The sequence below is a fragment of the Silurus aristotelis genome (genome assembly GCF_946808225.1).
Source record: "Silurus aristotelis genome assembly, chromosome: 16".
In the NCBI taxonomy this organism is placed as follows: domain Eukaryota; kingdom Metazoa; phylum Chordata; class Actinopteri; order Siluriformes; family Siluridae; genus Silurus; species Silurus aristotelis.
In genome coordinates this window covers 21,787,345-21,803,668 of record NC_139589.1, presented here as the reverse complement: position 1 = coordinate 21,803,668, position 16,324 = coordinate 21,787,345, and the positions used below count along the sequence as shown (strand labels likewise).

The 16,324-nt window shown below is 40.2% G+C and overlaps 1 protein-coding gene across 14 annotated transcripts in view; it reads right to left on the bottom strand.

Moving 5' to 3' along the window:
- Positions 1-16,324, bottom strand: part of celf4 (CUGBP, Elav-like family member 4) — a 100,026-nt gene that overhangs the window by 19,905 nt on the left and 63,797 nt on the right. For all 14 annotated transcript variants that reach the window (XM_083564148.1, XM_083564155.1, XM_083564159.1 and 11 more), the window contains exon 3: positions 2,448-2,496. In XM_083564148.1, the coding sequence (XP_083420274.1) occupies positions 2,448-2,496 (49 nt within the window). The remainder of the gene's footprint in view (positions 1-2,447; positions 2,497-16,324) is intronic.

Sequence of the window (16,324 nt, the reverse complement as noted above, 5' to 3'; positions counted from 1 at the left end):
AATGATTTAAGTGCCTTTAAACCGTAGTGTTAATCAAACGCACGTTGATGTATAAACGCCCTGATGAAACCCTGTGTGCACCATCTACAACTTTCTGACATGCGTCTTGGATGTGCTGGAAGGAAAGGTAATAATGTAAAAAACAAGCACGTTATGGAGAACAAAAGGAGAACAGCATTATCTCAATCCATCAACTTAGGGAGGTGATTCTCTCTTCCATATAAAAACTCAAGTCATAAAAACTTTCATAAAGTTTCATAAAACCTTCGGTATCAACTTACATGTTTTGTTAAAAGCCTTTCATAACTTTTCCTGCATTGCTCTCTGAAATATGTATGCAATATATATTTGAATGGGGGAAAAAAAAAAGAAGACAGAAATAAGTTTTATTTTCTCCTTTATCCTGGCTTGGTGCTGAAAAAGGGGAAAAAGTGTAGTTTTAACAAGCACAGCTGTTCGAATGGCTGTAGGCTACAAATAAAGATCGGCTTTGTTTTCCTAGTCGTAATTTTTTTTCGAGTTGGACTTTTATTTAGCACGTGTGAGATGAAATGCAAATGAAATCCATAATGCAGCAGTTGTTTTCACAGCGTGTTTTTGTTTTCAGGGAAACTGGAAGGTGATCTTTAAATACAGGTTTCTCAATTGCTCTTTTTGCACTTTTAGGAGAAAAAAAACTCAACTAAATGTAGATTTTGTAGATGCACATATACACGATATAAACAAAAGCATTGGGACACCTGATCTTTTCCACCCATATATGGTTTTCCCAAAAACTATTACCACAAAGTTGAAGGCACACAATTGTATTGGATGTTTTTGGATGCAATAATATACAATTTTAAATTTTCTTGAACTTCACCTGTTCCAGAACTTTACCTTTTTTTGAGTGCTATAATGTGTTATGATTGAGATTCCAGAGTGCTTTGGCAATGCTGGTTAAGAGGGTATACTCAATACTGTATGGCGTATGGAGGTAGAAAGTAACAATTACTTCTACTTTCTAAAGTAGTTTTTAAAAACTGTAATTTTACTTTGACTTTTAAAGCAGGTTTTGTTTGACGTATTGTAGTTATCTACATTTTAAATCATGTCCGTTGCTGAGTAAAAAAAATTTATAAAGTATAAATAATGTGAGGGGAAAAAATAAACGCATCCCGGACAACGGACAACGTTAGAAAGCTTACTCCATCAAAGCCCCCCTCACTCTACTTTAGTGACTAACTTGCGACTGAAAGAGCACAAAACTCCAGAATCATACTCCAAAATCTAGTGGAACATCTTCCCAGAAGAGTGGAGGTTAATCTGACAAACAAATGTGGAATGGGATGTTAAAAAAAAACGCACATACGAATCCACAAATTTTTGTTTATACATTGACATTTGTTGGGTCATTAGTGTTAGTTGTTTTAAAAAAAAAGTGTTCTTAAATGATGCTGTTTTCAGACTCAGAGTAAGCTAGTAATGGTTTCAAACGGCAGCGGCAGATTTTCTCTCCGCATGAAATTAATGATCGATTTACTATTAAAATAAATTTTTTTCTTACCAATTATGCCACAGCATCTAATTTTTATTTTATTGAAATCTTGAATATTTCAGTTAAATTCCTCACTTGTTCAGGTAAATAAGAGAAAATAAGTCAAAAGCATGGCGGTACCTCTGAATGCGCCATGAATAAGTTTCAGTCAGAATCTGATTAGAAATTCATACAAATTTTCATATCGGTTTACGCATAAAACTTTTGAATACTAATCATCTGAATCTCGTGTGCTAAATTCTTTTAGGTTAAAAAAGGTGAAAGTAGTAAAAGCAGTGAAACAAAGAAAAGTGTATCAAAAAGGAGAAAAAAAAAAAGTAATAACAGTGTTTCGGGTGACAGTCTGCCATAGTGGAATCGTAGTGGAATGAGATTCGTCTTCTTCCAAAAGATAATTCTCCATCCTTCTTCTCCGAACGTCATCTCCATCATGCCAGCATTCACTCTTCTCAAAGGTAAAGTACCCAGTAAAGATCATGTGTTCCTCTTTTAGAGGTTAAGGCACCATTATTAAATGCTAAAAACTAAATTATATTAGTGCATATTGGTTGTATTTTCATTTTAGTGGACGGATTATCCCACTTTATATCGTTCCTTATGGGGAAATTTGTATCAGTATAGAAATATTTCAGAGTGCAAGTGGAAAAACTATCAAAAGTACCTCAAAACCCAGGCATCTTTGTGAGTTTTTTCTTTAATACCACATAAAGAGCGTGTATGCAACGTGACTAAACAGCGGTCTGGCCTCCTTTGGGTCCTGTAGCCCAGTCGTCTCTGATCGAGGCGTGCCATTAAATATGACACTTACGATCAAAGCCTGGCGCCGATGTCTGTTAGTAATAATGACGCTGATTTAAGGTGACGCGGATGAACAAAAGGAAAAGGAAGAGAGAACGAAACGTGACGCTACCTCCTCTGCTCTCGCTGTCGGCGGGTTTCACCTGGATCGGCCTGTTCATCTGTGCAGCAGAAGAGAGAGATGGAGGAAGGAGAGAAAAGACGAGGAAGAGAGAAAGAGAGAGAGAAAAAAAAGAAATAGAGAAAAACAGAAAGAGCCAGATGTTAGATTTCAGAGCGAACAGAAAGGGACAGGTGCAGCATTCATACACATTTATACAGTTCAGATATGTCTTAGTGATGATGCCTCAGCTGTGTGTGTATGTGCACATGTGCACATGTGTGTGTGTGTGTGTGTGTGTGTGTGTGTGTGTGTGTAAGCAGGGATTTAGAGAGTTAGTAATAAAAGAGAACGACAGAGCGTGGGTGCGCCATATGTCAAATGCATACACATAGGCATGTGTGAGTGAGTGTCAACGGACAGCTTGGTTTGTGTGTGTGTGTGTGTGTGTGTGTGTGTGTTTGCTAGGTTTAATTTCCAGACTGAAAGCAGCGCCATGTGAAAGCCTCGCGCCATTTAAAAGCGTTTCATTTTTCTTCCGTCACTCGTGGCAGGTTCCGGACCAACTCCACCTCAATAATACATGCACACCGCTGAGCGGTCGGCACCAATCAATTTTTAATAATGCCAATCGCCACGCTGCCAGAGGGGAGGGGCGGAGATGGGGGAGGGGGGCTTGTCGGATGAACCCTGGCAGTCAGGGTTGAGCAAAGAAACATCAAAATGTATTTAAAAATAAAATACCAAATACCTGAACTTTAAGTGTATCAAAATAAACCACAAAATGCAGCAGCCAAACCAGGTATCAAAATAAACCACTGTATTTTTGTATTAAAAAAATACTCAAAAAGACTTTTACAAGGGAGCATGAAATTTCTTCACAAACGTTCCTTCACCGTCACACCGACTCCGCTGATTTAGTAAACAATGTTTAATAGCAACAGCTTTTCTCTGCTTGAGTCACACAATCAATCTGATCTATATGAAACAACACATCAAATATACGTACATTTCCCTGCGATCTGCCGCATAAAGGTCAGTTTTAAAGTAAAATTACAAAAATACTAATGTGTGTACATGTGAGTTTTGTGCACTAAAGGAATGACAATACAATACTGAAAATCATGTTAAATTTCACAACAACGCGCTTTTATGGATATCAATTAGCAGTGATGTAAAAATGGGCAGCAAATTGAACACAATGGAAAGCCATTCCGATTGATCGCCTATTAATCAGTGTCTCAACATGTCTCGCCTTGTGGTGGTGGTCTTTTCCAGGGTGAGTCCGCCTCTTCCACCATCCTCTATATCAATTTTTTTGATCCGAATCAAAATAATGTTATGTCCTTAAGAAATAATTAAAAAAATATTTAATTGCAACAATATACATGTGGATTTCTAATATTTTTCTCGATATTTGAATGACATCTATTTATTTTTCTCGTTTTAGAGCATGTTTTTTAGTTTTTTTTAATCAGTTTTTTTTGCATTTCTAGAATTTTTATAGCTTCGATCTTTGTGTCAATTTTTTTTCCGAATCAAAAGCTACATGAATCAAACCATGTGGATGAAGAACACGTAACGTAATGTACTAATGTCACTAAACGTATTCAACTTTCCCGAATTAGCTACCTTAATTTCTCTATTGTTGTAGGATTCTCGATTCTGATTGGTCAGAAGGTTTCAATAATGTTTTAATGCCTTTCGCCGTAATGCTCTTTACACTTTAATTGCACACAGAGACACAGATACACACAGACTGTTTATTCTTTCTCCTCCTTCAGCTCCCTTTATTTTTGCCCTTAAAGCCTGGCGAACAAATTTAATGCATTTTGATGCATTATTTATTTTTTTCCGTGCCTGCTGATAGCACAAGAGAAAAAGGAGGGAGGGGTGAGAGATGAAAAGAGGGAAAGAGATTGAGACAGGATAAAGAATGGTTGATCGGGACTAAAATTTGGGAGCAGACCAAGGTCACACATAACAATTCAGCTGCCAGCCCGCCCACAACGTCCCCCCGAAACCCACCCCATCTACCCCAAGCCTACAACCACCCACATCCCCCACAAATCTACTGTTTTCTCCTCCAAAACCATCCACATCCCTCACAAATCTACTCCTCCCCCCAAAAAAACACCATATCTCCCAAAACCATTTTGATCTCCCCAAAAACTACACAAATGTTCACCAAAACCACCACCATCTTTCCCAAAACCACCCTGAGCTCCACTAAAATTTCACCAATCTTCTCCAAACCCCACCTGATCTTGACCGAAACCTCCACCAAATTCCACCCTGATCTCCGACAAAACACCCCTGATCTCCAGTAAAACCCCCCTAAGATCCACCAAACCCACCCCATCTTCCCTAAAACCACCCCATCTCTCCAAAAACACATCAATTTACCCCAACTTCACTCAGAGTTCCACCCCAATCTCCCAAATATCCCACCCTCACCTCCCCCCATCCCTCTCACTCCAATTGTCCCAAAAGTAAGCTGATTTACTAAACTGTAGCTTGGTAACTTCTATTATTGGTAATGAATAAACATTTTAACAATTTGTTTATTTGTAACAAAACTGACTGGTAACCAGTTAGTCAGCTGGCAAATCGATATAACAGGAGGCCATTTGCTTTGTTTGAGTGTAAACCTTTGGATACTGAATAGCCATTTGATAAGTCATGAAATGGAAATACCATGTTTAATGTTTTACACTCCACACTCTTGCCCCAGCATTGCTTTAACCTCGCTTTTCGCTTATATGGGAGACGATGCTTGTGAGGTAATCTGGTGTAACTGCTGCTTTTTTTCCAGCTTTATTTCAGCATTTACAGCAAGATGGCAGCATTGAGCAAGTCAGGCCACAACAGGCGACTCTTCTATTTTACTGTGTTGTAGGAGCCAAAAAAATTCTTTCTGTGCCTCGATTTTACACAAAGAAACATCAGGAAACATGAGTGGAGACAAAGGATTACATACAAATACTCGGGTATAAACTCAAACTCGCACACACAGGCGCACACACGGCCATCAGGATTTCCTCAAGTAACACAGAAATATCACAATAACGCACAATAGTGAAAGCAGTGTGCACACACACACACACATGCACACACACAAACACGGCATTACTCCATTCTGTCCACCCCCAGGGAGGCCTTGTCTTGCCGTAAGGATCTCTGCGAGACTCGGTTGAGCTTTATGGATTATGGAAACGGGCACGCAGCGCACAGGAACACGGGTTATACTTTCTCTTTTCTGTTTTCATAGCCGCGGATACATCAGCTGTCTGAGCAACATGCAACTTGTCTTCTCTCTCTCTCTCTCTCTCTCTCTCTCTCTCTCTCTCTCTCTCTCTCTCTCTCTCTCTCTCCTCCTCGGCTGATGAATCTCGGTTTCACAGTTTCACCTTTTCTGTCCAGGTTTCAACAGGAATTTTTCGTTAAGCCCTTCAGCAAGAGGAACTCCGTACTGTCAGCGAGGCCGATTCGGTTCTGTAAATCTACACGTGCTAATTACTAGTGATGCGGATTATTGATATGTGACTTGACATTTACTTGATATGGTTCTATGTTAAAGGTTTATGGACACTGTGATTGGAAGCTACATTGTGGCTTTTCAGCTTTAGGACTGCAGTTGCTTAGAACAGTTTGTCCACTAATAGAATTGGGAAAGTGCAAATATACAAAAGGAAGAAACATAAGAAATGTGAACTTAATTTCAAACCTGAATCCAGACTAAAACCTGAAGATCCTGAGACCAATTGCGAGTCATTCGTTGACATACGGCGATAATGCACGCCGCGATTCAAGAGCGGAAGAACATCGCTGGAAGAGGACGAGAGATCAGGAAGAACTTTGACGAGCTCTAAGCCCTCTAACCCGTAAATGTCGAAACCATTCAGCAACTTGTGCATGATGATCGTCGGATGAACGATACGCATGATCTCATTTATGCACCCAATCTACTCACCGGATTTGGATCCTCTGGACTTGATGAAGATCCGACTCAAAGGTCGCTGTTTTTGACACTATTGCGGAGATCTGGCGCAAATTACAGAAGGTGTTTGACAAGCTTTGAAAAGAAGTCTTCCAAGGACGTATTCCAGCAGTGGCAGGAACGCTGGGAGCGCTGCATTGCTGTGCTAGGGGAATATTTTGAAGGTGATAAGAGTGGAACCTTTGAACTTTCTTCTGAACAGAAGAGTCTCCAAACTTTTTGATAGCACCAGTTTACAGCCACACTCCTCACACACTTAAGTCTCCATCGATGAAAAGCTAATAACTACGGTTTGGTGCGACAGATTCTAATTCATAGCAAACAAACTCAGAAGTGTTTTTGAGTCTAAAGGGTTCTTCCTCATGATACCTAAGATCCTTGTTTAGTTTCATCCTTCCTGCATTTTTGTTTCAAGCTCATTTTAAATACTCAAAATGTAATAAAATGAATGAAATCAACTACAGGACAACAAACACGTGTGGATGAAACGCAGACGAATGCACAAGTGATGGGAAGATCGGATCATTTTACTGACTCGGTTCTTTGAATCTCGTTCATCAAAATGATTTTGAATGAATGAATTGTTTTGAGTCATTTAGTTCACTTCATTCCTTTGATCAGAAATCAAATAAATAAAAATGTAAAAATGTTCAACACGTCTACATACGTAGTCATACATGCATTCTCAATGCTAGAAAAGGGGGCGTGGCCTCACACAACGTTTTACTAAATTCTACTTAATTTACTAAGTTCTAAATCCGATTATAACGAATCCACGCCTTTTTTTTTAATCGTTAATCGCGTATCAAGATGGGCATGTCATCTTAGCAGCCGATTCACACACCCCTCATTTCTTCCTATTTATTCACTAAAATAACTTCATTAGCGAGTGCAGATGTTTTTCAGCAAAAGTCTGATTTATTAAATATCTGCTACACATTTTTTATCCGATTTGGGAGATTTTTTCTCTCTCTCTCTCTCTCTCTCTCTCTCTCTCTCTCTCTCTCTCTCTCTCTCTTTCTCTCTCTCTCGCTCTCTCTTTTCTTTTGGAGACAGAGTGCATTGTGAGCCAGGACAAAAAAAATACTAAATAAAAAAATAAAATAAATTATGAATTTGCTTGTCTGGCTCCTGTTCTCACACACACACACTTCTATAACAATCACTATGAGCACAGAACACACAAGCCATTGGCTGAGTTGAGAGACAAAGTGATCATTTGCTTCAAAATACTACAACAAGTTCTTCTTAATAAAATCCAAATAAGTTGTTTCCCCCCCTTTTTAATATTTTTTTTATTTCTGCTGCGTCTCATCCAGTGCAGACGGGTGTCAGCTGTAATTTGGATTTAGCTGCGTTTCGAAACTGCTCGTAACTCGTGTTCATTTCAACTCCCTATCCCCCCTTTTTTTTTTTTTTTATACACGAGTGTATCCTAAGATAAATCTTTAAACTCTCAAAAGCCTGTGGCTCGTCGTAACCCTTTCGGAAATGACATGCAGAAACTCTTACAATCCCCATGTCTCCTACATCAGCCCGCTGTAAAGCCTGCCGATCTTCACCCACCAGCGAAACCATCCTGCACCTCGACAGCGTCCAAAGGGTTCAATTAAAGGCTGAGAAGTGTAAAATATAGCACACGTTTGGAACCAGGCCCCGTAAATTGTGTCGGACCAAAATGAGACAATTTTACTAGAGTAAAGGCAAATGAGAGAAAACTTCTCGCGGGGCTTTTCGAGAGAACGTGGCCTTGCTTTGCATAGAGGCCTCAGGGTAACAGCTGCACTCTAAAACACCGCCTCATTATTCGGCTCGGATGGTATGACGAACATCGTGGCTATAGAGGATTCAGCATTGCTGATACACTGCTTTACTGACTGGCGGATGAGTTTTTGGTCACGACTCTCTGCCTGCGTCTTGCTGCCGATTTAACCGCAACGCTCGGAGAGGAAATGCAAGAAGGCGACCCTTAATTTAGTCATATCCTGCCAAGTTATGGATCACAAGCCTGATCGATACGATCTCGCCGAGGGTGCGTAATTACTTTTAACATTAGGCGCAAAAAAAATATATAATTCTGCATAAAAGCGTACGCGGAGAATAAAACTATACCGTATGGTGTATCAGTGTGTGAGATTAATTTATTAATCCTGAACTAATCTATTATGAAATCAGGTTACGCATCATCTGTCAATCGCAATAGGATTACACATATGAAAGCAATAAACAGCTTCAATAAGCTGCCTCTGGTGATTAGAACAAGAGCAGTAAGAAGACAACATTGATCTGACAAGAGAAAATAAAATAAAGGAGTGAGGGAGATGACTGAAGCGAGGTGGAAGGAATAATGGATTTATTTATTTATTTATTTATTTTTATATTTTTTACTCCATCTACAATACTGTCTTTTCCTTTCTTGCTTCTATCCTACATTCATTTCTTTATTCTCTGTGAATGAACTTCCTTCTGTCTTTCCTCCTTTCCTCCTTTCCTCCTTTCTTTCTTTCTTTCTTTCTTTCTTTCTTTCTTTCTTTCTTTCTTTCTTTCTTTCTTTCTTTCTTTCTTTCTTTCTTTCCTTCCTTCCTTCCTTCCTTCCTTCCTTCTTTCCTTCCTCCTTTCCTTCCTTCCTTCCTTCCCTTTCCTTCACTTTGGGTACTTTCTTTAAACTTTCCTATAAAAGAAACCTGCATTTTGATGAGATTTTCTTTTCTTCACTTCTTCCTTATAAGGAAGAAGCCAATATGGGAAAGAACTTCCTTTCGTCTTTACTTCCTACTAACCTTCTTGGTTATCTATCTATCTATCTATCTATCTATCTGTCTGTCTGTCTGTCTGTCTGTCCGTCCGTCCGTCCGTCCGTCCGTCCGTCCGTCCGTCCGTCCGTCCGTCCGTCCGTCCGTCCGTCCGTCCGTCCGTCCGTCTGTCTCCCTTGCCATGGAAAAACCTCACTTTGGGTATATCCATCCATCCATCCATCCATCCATCCATCCATCCATCCATCCATCCATCCTTCCTTCCTTCCTTCCTTCCTTCCTTCCTTCCTTCCTTCCTTCCTTCCTTCATTCATTCATTCATTCATTCATTCATTCCAATTAGCCACTATGTGAAAGAATTTCCTTCCCTGTTTCCTTCCTACATACACACATTTATTGCTCATGCCTTTCTTTCTGTCTTTTTTTCTTTTCTTTCTTTTATCCTTCCTAATAATAGGTTAAACGAAAGTTATATCCTTCCTTCCTTTCTTCCTTCCTTTCTTCATTCCTTCCTTATATCCTTAGGAAGATACAGTGAGGAAAATAAGTATTTAAACACCCTGCTATTTTGCAAGTTCTCCCACTTAGAAATCATGGAGGGGTCTGAAATTGTCATCGTAGGTGCATGTCCACTGTGAGAGACATAATCTAAAAAAAAAAGCCAGAAATCACAATGTATGATTTTTAAACTATTTATTTGTATGATACAGCTGCAAATAAGTATTTGAACACCTGAGAAAGTCAATGTTAATATTTGTTACAGGACCCTTTGTTTACAATTACAGAGGTCAAACGTTTCCTGTAGTGTTTCACCAGGTTTGGACACACTGCAGGAGGGATTTTGACCCACTCCTCCACACAGATCTTCTTGAGATCAGTCAGGTTTCTGGCCTGTCGCTGAGAAACACGGAGTTTGAGCTCCCTCCAAAGATTCTCTATTGGGTTTAGGTCTGGAGACTGGCTAGGCCACGCCAGAACCTTGATATGCTTCTTACAGAGCCACTCCTTGGTTATCCTGGCTGTGTGCTTCGGGTCATTGTCATGTTGGAAGACCCAGCCTCGACCCATCTTCAATGCTCTAACTGAGGGAAGGAGGTTGTTCCCCAACATCTCGCAATACATGGCCCCGGTCATCCTCTCCTTAATACAGTGCAGTCGCCCTGTCCCATGTGCGGAAGAACACCCCCAAAGCATGATGCTACCACCCCCATGCTTCACAGTAGGGATGGTGTTCTTGGGATGGTACTCATCATTCTTCTTCCTCCAAACACGTTTAGTGGAATTATGACCCAAAAGTTCTATTTTGGTCTCATCTGACCACATGACTTTCTCCCATGACTCCTCTGGATCATCCAAATGGTCATTGGCAAACTTAAGACGTGCCTGGACATGTGCTGGTTTAAGCAGGGGAACCTTCCGTGCCATGCATGATTTCAAACCATGACGTCTTAGTGTATTACCAACAGTAACCTTGGAAACGGTGGTCCCAGCTCTTTTCAGGTCATTGATCAGCTCCTCCCGTGTTGTTCTGGGCTGATTTCTCACCTTCCTTAGGATCATTGAGACCCCACGAGGTGAGATCTTGCATAGAGCCCCAGTCCGAGGGAGATTGACAGTCATGTTTAGCTTCTTCCATTTTCTAATGATTGCTCCAACAGTGGACCTTTTTTCACCAAGCTGCTTGGCAATTTCCCCGTAGCCCTTTCCAGCCTTGTGGCGGTGTACAATTTTGTCTCTAGTGTCTTTGGACAGCTCTTTGGTCTTGGCTATGTTAGTAGTTGGATTCTTACTGATTGTATGGGGTGGACAGGTGTCTTTATGCAGCTAACGACCTCAAACAGGTGCATCTAATTTAGGATAATAAATGTAGTGGAGGTGGACATTTTAAAGGCAGACTAACAGGTCTTTGAGGGTTAGAATTCTAGCTGATAGACAGGTGTTCAAATACTTATTTGCAGCTGTATTATACAAATAAATAGTTTAAAAATCATATATTGTGATTTCTGGATTTTTTTTTTAGATTATGTCTCTCACAGTGGACATGCACCTACGATGACAATTTCAGACCCTCCATGATTTCTAAGTGGGAGAACTTGCAAAATAGCAGCGTGTTCAAATACTTATTTTCCTCACTGTATAACCAACCTTCCTTCTTTCCTTCCTCCCTTTCTTCCTTCATTTTCTTCCTTTGCCACCTTTCCTCATGAAAGCAACCCCGATTTACTTAAATTCTTCCTTCTTCCAGTCTTTCCATCTATTGCTTTCTTTTTTCTTTTTATGAAAGCCACCCCAATTTGTTTATACCCTTTCTTCCATTTCTCCATTTAGGCATTCCCAATTTGGTTATATAGTTCTTTCCCTCCCGCCTTTCAGCTTTATTCTTTCACTCTCTTTCTTTCGGGTTTGTCAGCTTATTTTGCAGTGCTCTTGCTTGGTCATAAATCCTACATTCTTACCCAGAAGTAGGCATAAATCACGCTGCACCACAGACCTGCCTTCACTGTATTTGCTTTTACTTATCTAATGAATAAAAAATGAAAAACAAGCCCCAAACTTATCAAACAGTGGAGTCTCTCTCTCTCTCTCTCTCTCTCTCTCTCTCTCTCTCTCTCTCTCTCTCTCTCTCTCTCTCTCTCTCTCTCTCTCTCTCTCTCTCTCTCTCTCTCTCTCTCTCTCTCTCTCTCTCTCTCTCTCTCTTGCCTTTCATTCCACTCTCCTTTCCCCAATGCCTTTTTTGATCCTCTCCACAATACCCTGGCACAAAAACGACTCTAAGTGCACTTGTGCAATTGGTGGAAGATTATTTATGAGTTTTACAGTGGTGCTTTCATTTGTTGCCCCATCTTTTCTGCACGGCTGGAGGGGGCAATCTGAGCTAAAACAGCGATCTGCTTTCGATTCGGGTGCATGAACGTGACCTTGTGCTAGAGGTGAATGAGTGAGAGGTCGAGGGAAAGATCAGCGTATGAGTACACAATTTTTACTATCGGTTATAGGCAAAGATCTATACCGATAGTTTTTCCGGCTTTCGGTCCACTGCCATCACGACAGCGGCCTCTAGACCTCTGTTTAAATCTGTTTGAATCGCTCTGCCAAATGCCGCAAATGTAATAGGAACTGAACCAAACCAAACATACAAATGTGTTACTGGAATATTGACATTTCACCTGACAAACTATGCATTAATGTTTTTAACCACAATGCAATTAATTTGTCCTCCATTGAGACTTGTCACTTTTCATTCTTTTATTATGCTGGTTATACAAATTCAAGTTCTAGTCTAGGCCGTTCGGCATAATCAAGTTCACTCTTAAAGGCCTAAAACATGATCCGGATGCCAAGAAAAGTTCCTTCAACACTAAAGTTTCTTTGCTGACCGTCAATTCTGGCTGCTCCAGCTGGTCTGTCTGCAGACCAGCTGCCAAATCACAGGCTGAATTGGTCAAACTGGTAGACCATCTCTGCCAACTATTTCCTGGCAAAATGGTGTACCAGTTGACTATCTGGGCATGTGTTTAGGCAGGTGCTAGCTTGTCAGTCTAAGCTGGATCCTTCTTAATTGTTATTTCGATGACCAGCAAATTTGAATCCCCCCCAAAAAAACTGTAGACCGACTATCTTTTCTCTTCCTGGACTTCAGGTTTTAGAAAACGGCAAGTTCTTTAAACTGGTAAGCAAACTTTTCCTTTCTACCAGCACCAGTCAACTGTCAAAATTGTCAACCAGTTTGACTATGTGGCTATTTGTTTAGGCAGGTGCTGGTTGTCTGACTAAGCAGGATTCTTCATAATCTTTGCTGACTAGCAATTCTGACTGCCACCAAACAATTTTTAGATCAGAGATCCTTACTCTGAATGGCTTGCAGCTGCCAGAACACAGACTGATTTTGCCAATTCCGTCAATTCTGACTGCTCCAAAAAAGTGGTAGACCATCTCTGTCAACAGTTTGCTGGCAAATTGATGTACCAGTTTGACTATTTGGGCATGTGTTTAGTGTCAGTGAACTGGATCCTTCTTAATTGTTATTTTTCTGACCAGCCAGAAAATCCGCAAATCTAGCAGCTGCCAGATCAGTCCGGTAGACCATCTTTGCCAATTGTTTCCTTTCCACCAGTACCTACAGTATCAGTTGGCAAAATGTTCTCCCAGTTTGACTCTCTGGAAATGTGTTTTGGCAGGAGTTAGCTGGTCAGATTAACCTGGTTTCTTTAAAATCTGTTATGATCTTAAAAGCCATCCCAAATGCCATGCTTTCTAATCCTCTAAGTGACCTTTGATGTGACGTCTAAGACTACCAACGGATCATTTGCAAATGATGGCGAGAATCAAGATAAACATTACCGTGTCCTCACAGTGAGAATAAGCTTCTTCGATGACACTTGGAAAACCAGTGTCAATATCTTTGAACAAAAACGCTCTTATGGACATCACTGCTTTTTTAATCAAGTAGCTTTTTTTGTCCTGTCTTCACCCTATCCTGTCCCTGCCCTATTACCTTACATGTGCACCTTGTCTCAGTTAAGCCCTTGTTTAGTTTACCAGCTTCCACCTACTTTTGCCTTGTCTCATTGTCATGTTCATTGTTAATGTAAAACTCCTATTTCTATATGTATAATCCCCATGTAATATTGTTTACTATGCCAAATTGACTCCCAGAGATATGACCTCTGACCTTATTCTTCATACTGTATTATTTTAAAGAAATGTCTATGAGAAATTTGCTAATGAACTATTATTATTAGTAGTTATTTACAAAATGGCCGTTTGCGTATGCTGTGTAGTTTTTTCTTTCTTTCTTTTTTATTTCTTTTAAAGAAGCTTGTCTTACACTTCCTCAGAACCTTGCTCTAGGGTGTCTTTGGATTCATCCTGAGACTTTCTGCATGTGTCAACTTATGACAGCGTGAATGATTTTTTTGTGACATCTGTCATCACAGACCAGCAAAAAGCAAACCACTGCCAGCTAAGGATTACGACACGAACTAACCTCATTGATTACGATGCAGAAGCAATACTAGCATGTTTAAAACAAGCATATATGCACACCATCATCCTTCCTCATGGCTTTTCTCCCTCATCCGATCATCAGCCATCAGCAGCCTGGCTGATTAAATATAGAACAAACACACATGCAGACAGCAGAGCCATTGAGAATAATAATAATAGAAGGAAAAAAAAAACAGCTGATACCACTAAGAGCTTCCTTCTGCTCCTATTGAACCTGAACAGTGGAGAATCGAAGCTAATTTGGTGAGTGGGTTGCGCGAACACAGACAGTGCATGCTCGCAAGAATCGATCTCTCAGCTCGCGTCGTTGTCCACTCGCTAAACACGTTACGTCGCTAACGGTTTCCGACGCCTACCTGCCTATCGTTCTTCTCCCTCGTCTGATGGCTACCGATCACTCGCCGATTACGGCGGACATTTCAAGAAATTGCTGCCTTATGAGAAAAAAAATACTGTTTGTGCTGCAGCGATTAGTCCACGTCAAAAAGTTGATTGATGAGGATTTTTCGGAATCGCTGCATCATTCAGGAAGACAAAATGCGCTTTTAGCCACAATGACAGTTTTCAGAGGACACCGTGACTTATATGTATAATTAGTAAAATGGCAATCTCGGTGACAGAGCAATTTTGGAGACCGCGACCGAATGATAAGCAGACGCAATGATCTATGATCCTGGTTGCGCTATCAGTTTCGATTTGATTTGCGGCCTCGTTGCAGGATGTAAAAAAAAAAAAAAAAAAAAAAAAGATACTGTACACTTTATGTATCAGATAGCTGGCATGAATTTAAGCCATGCCAATGAAGCCTTTAACAAAATATACACTGACCAGGCATAACTTTATGACCACATGCCTAATATATAACCCTAAACCTACAGCAGCTCGTCTGTTGGATCGGTCCACACGGACCAGCATTCGCTTCGACCACGTGCATCAATGAACCTGGGTCCTGTCGCTGGATCTCCACATGGATACTGACTACTGCAGTTCATCACACATCACACAAGAGCTGCAGTTTTGATGCTCTGACCCAGTCGTCTAGCCGTCAAACTCGCTCAAATCCTCACGCTTGCCCATTTTTCCTGCTTCTATCTTTGAAATAATAAAAAAGTATATTACATCAATAAGATTTAGTTGATTTTTATTTCGTAGATTTTGTATTTAAACAAAGTGACACTGAAGGTTATGCATAAATAAACAATCAGGTGCATCGAAACAAATGAATTAATGAATGCATGAATTCCAACCACATCTGGGTTGAGTGTAGTCTGTAAAAACAATGCCTTTGTGCTACATTTGTTGCAAATAAGAACCAATCGATCGAACGATCTGTTCCTAAAAAAATGTCGCCACAAAATACACTGAAAAGAACTCAAATAAAATGTTAATAATACGCTCTCCTATTACTTTTTTATACTATATTTTATAGTGCTTTCGCTTTTGTTGTCTAAACAATAAATTGTTCTGTTTTATCGGTAGCGTTCAAGCTGTCAGCCGCGAGTGTGTGAGTTTGCATTGCCAAAATAAAAAGGCAGGCTTTTGTTTGATACAGATGCGTCCTCCCTTCAAAAGGAAAATATCAGTTTAAAGGTTTCGTGAGCTGAAGCAATTCAATAACCTCATTATTGAAGCTGGATACTGAAGGGACTTCGTCTCAGTCTTTATCTTGGAGTTCTTGTCTAATCCATCAGAATAATAAAGCATGTGTGACAAGTAAAAACTCCGCTGACGGACAGCAAATCCATGCAGATGTTCTACTGAATGTATTTGTAAAGGAATAGATAAATAAGCTGCTTCATGATTATGTCTCGAAGTTGCTCGTATCATGTATAGCTTCAGTGATACGTTGAATATCTGGTTACACTACATAGACAAAAGTGTTGAGACTTTTTACAGACATGTGTGGTTCCTTCTTAAACTTTTACCACAAAGTTGGAAACATAATTGTACAGGATTTCTGAGCGTTGCATCTTTCATCACTTGAACTTGAAGAGAGTCAAACCCGTTCCAGCATGACGATGCCCCTGTTCGCAAAGCCGGCTGCATGAAGATGTGATGAAACGGAAGATCTTGATTGGCCTGCTATTGACCTCAACACATTTGGATCCCTGACTGCACCCCAGACCTCC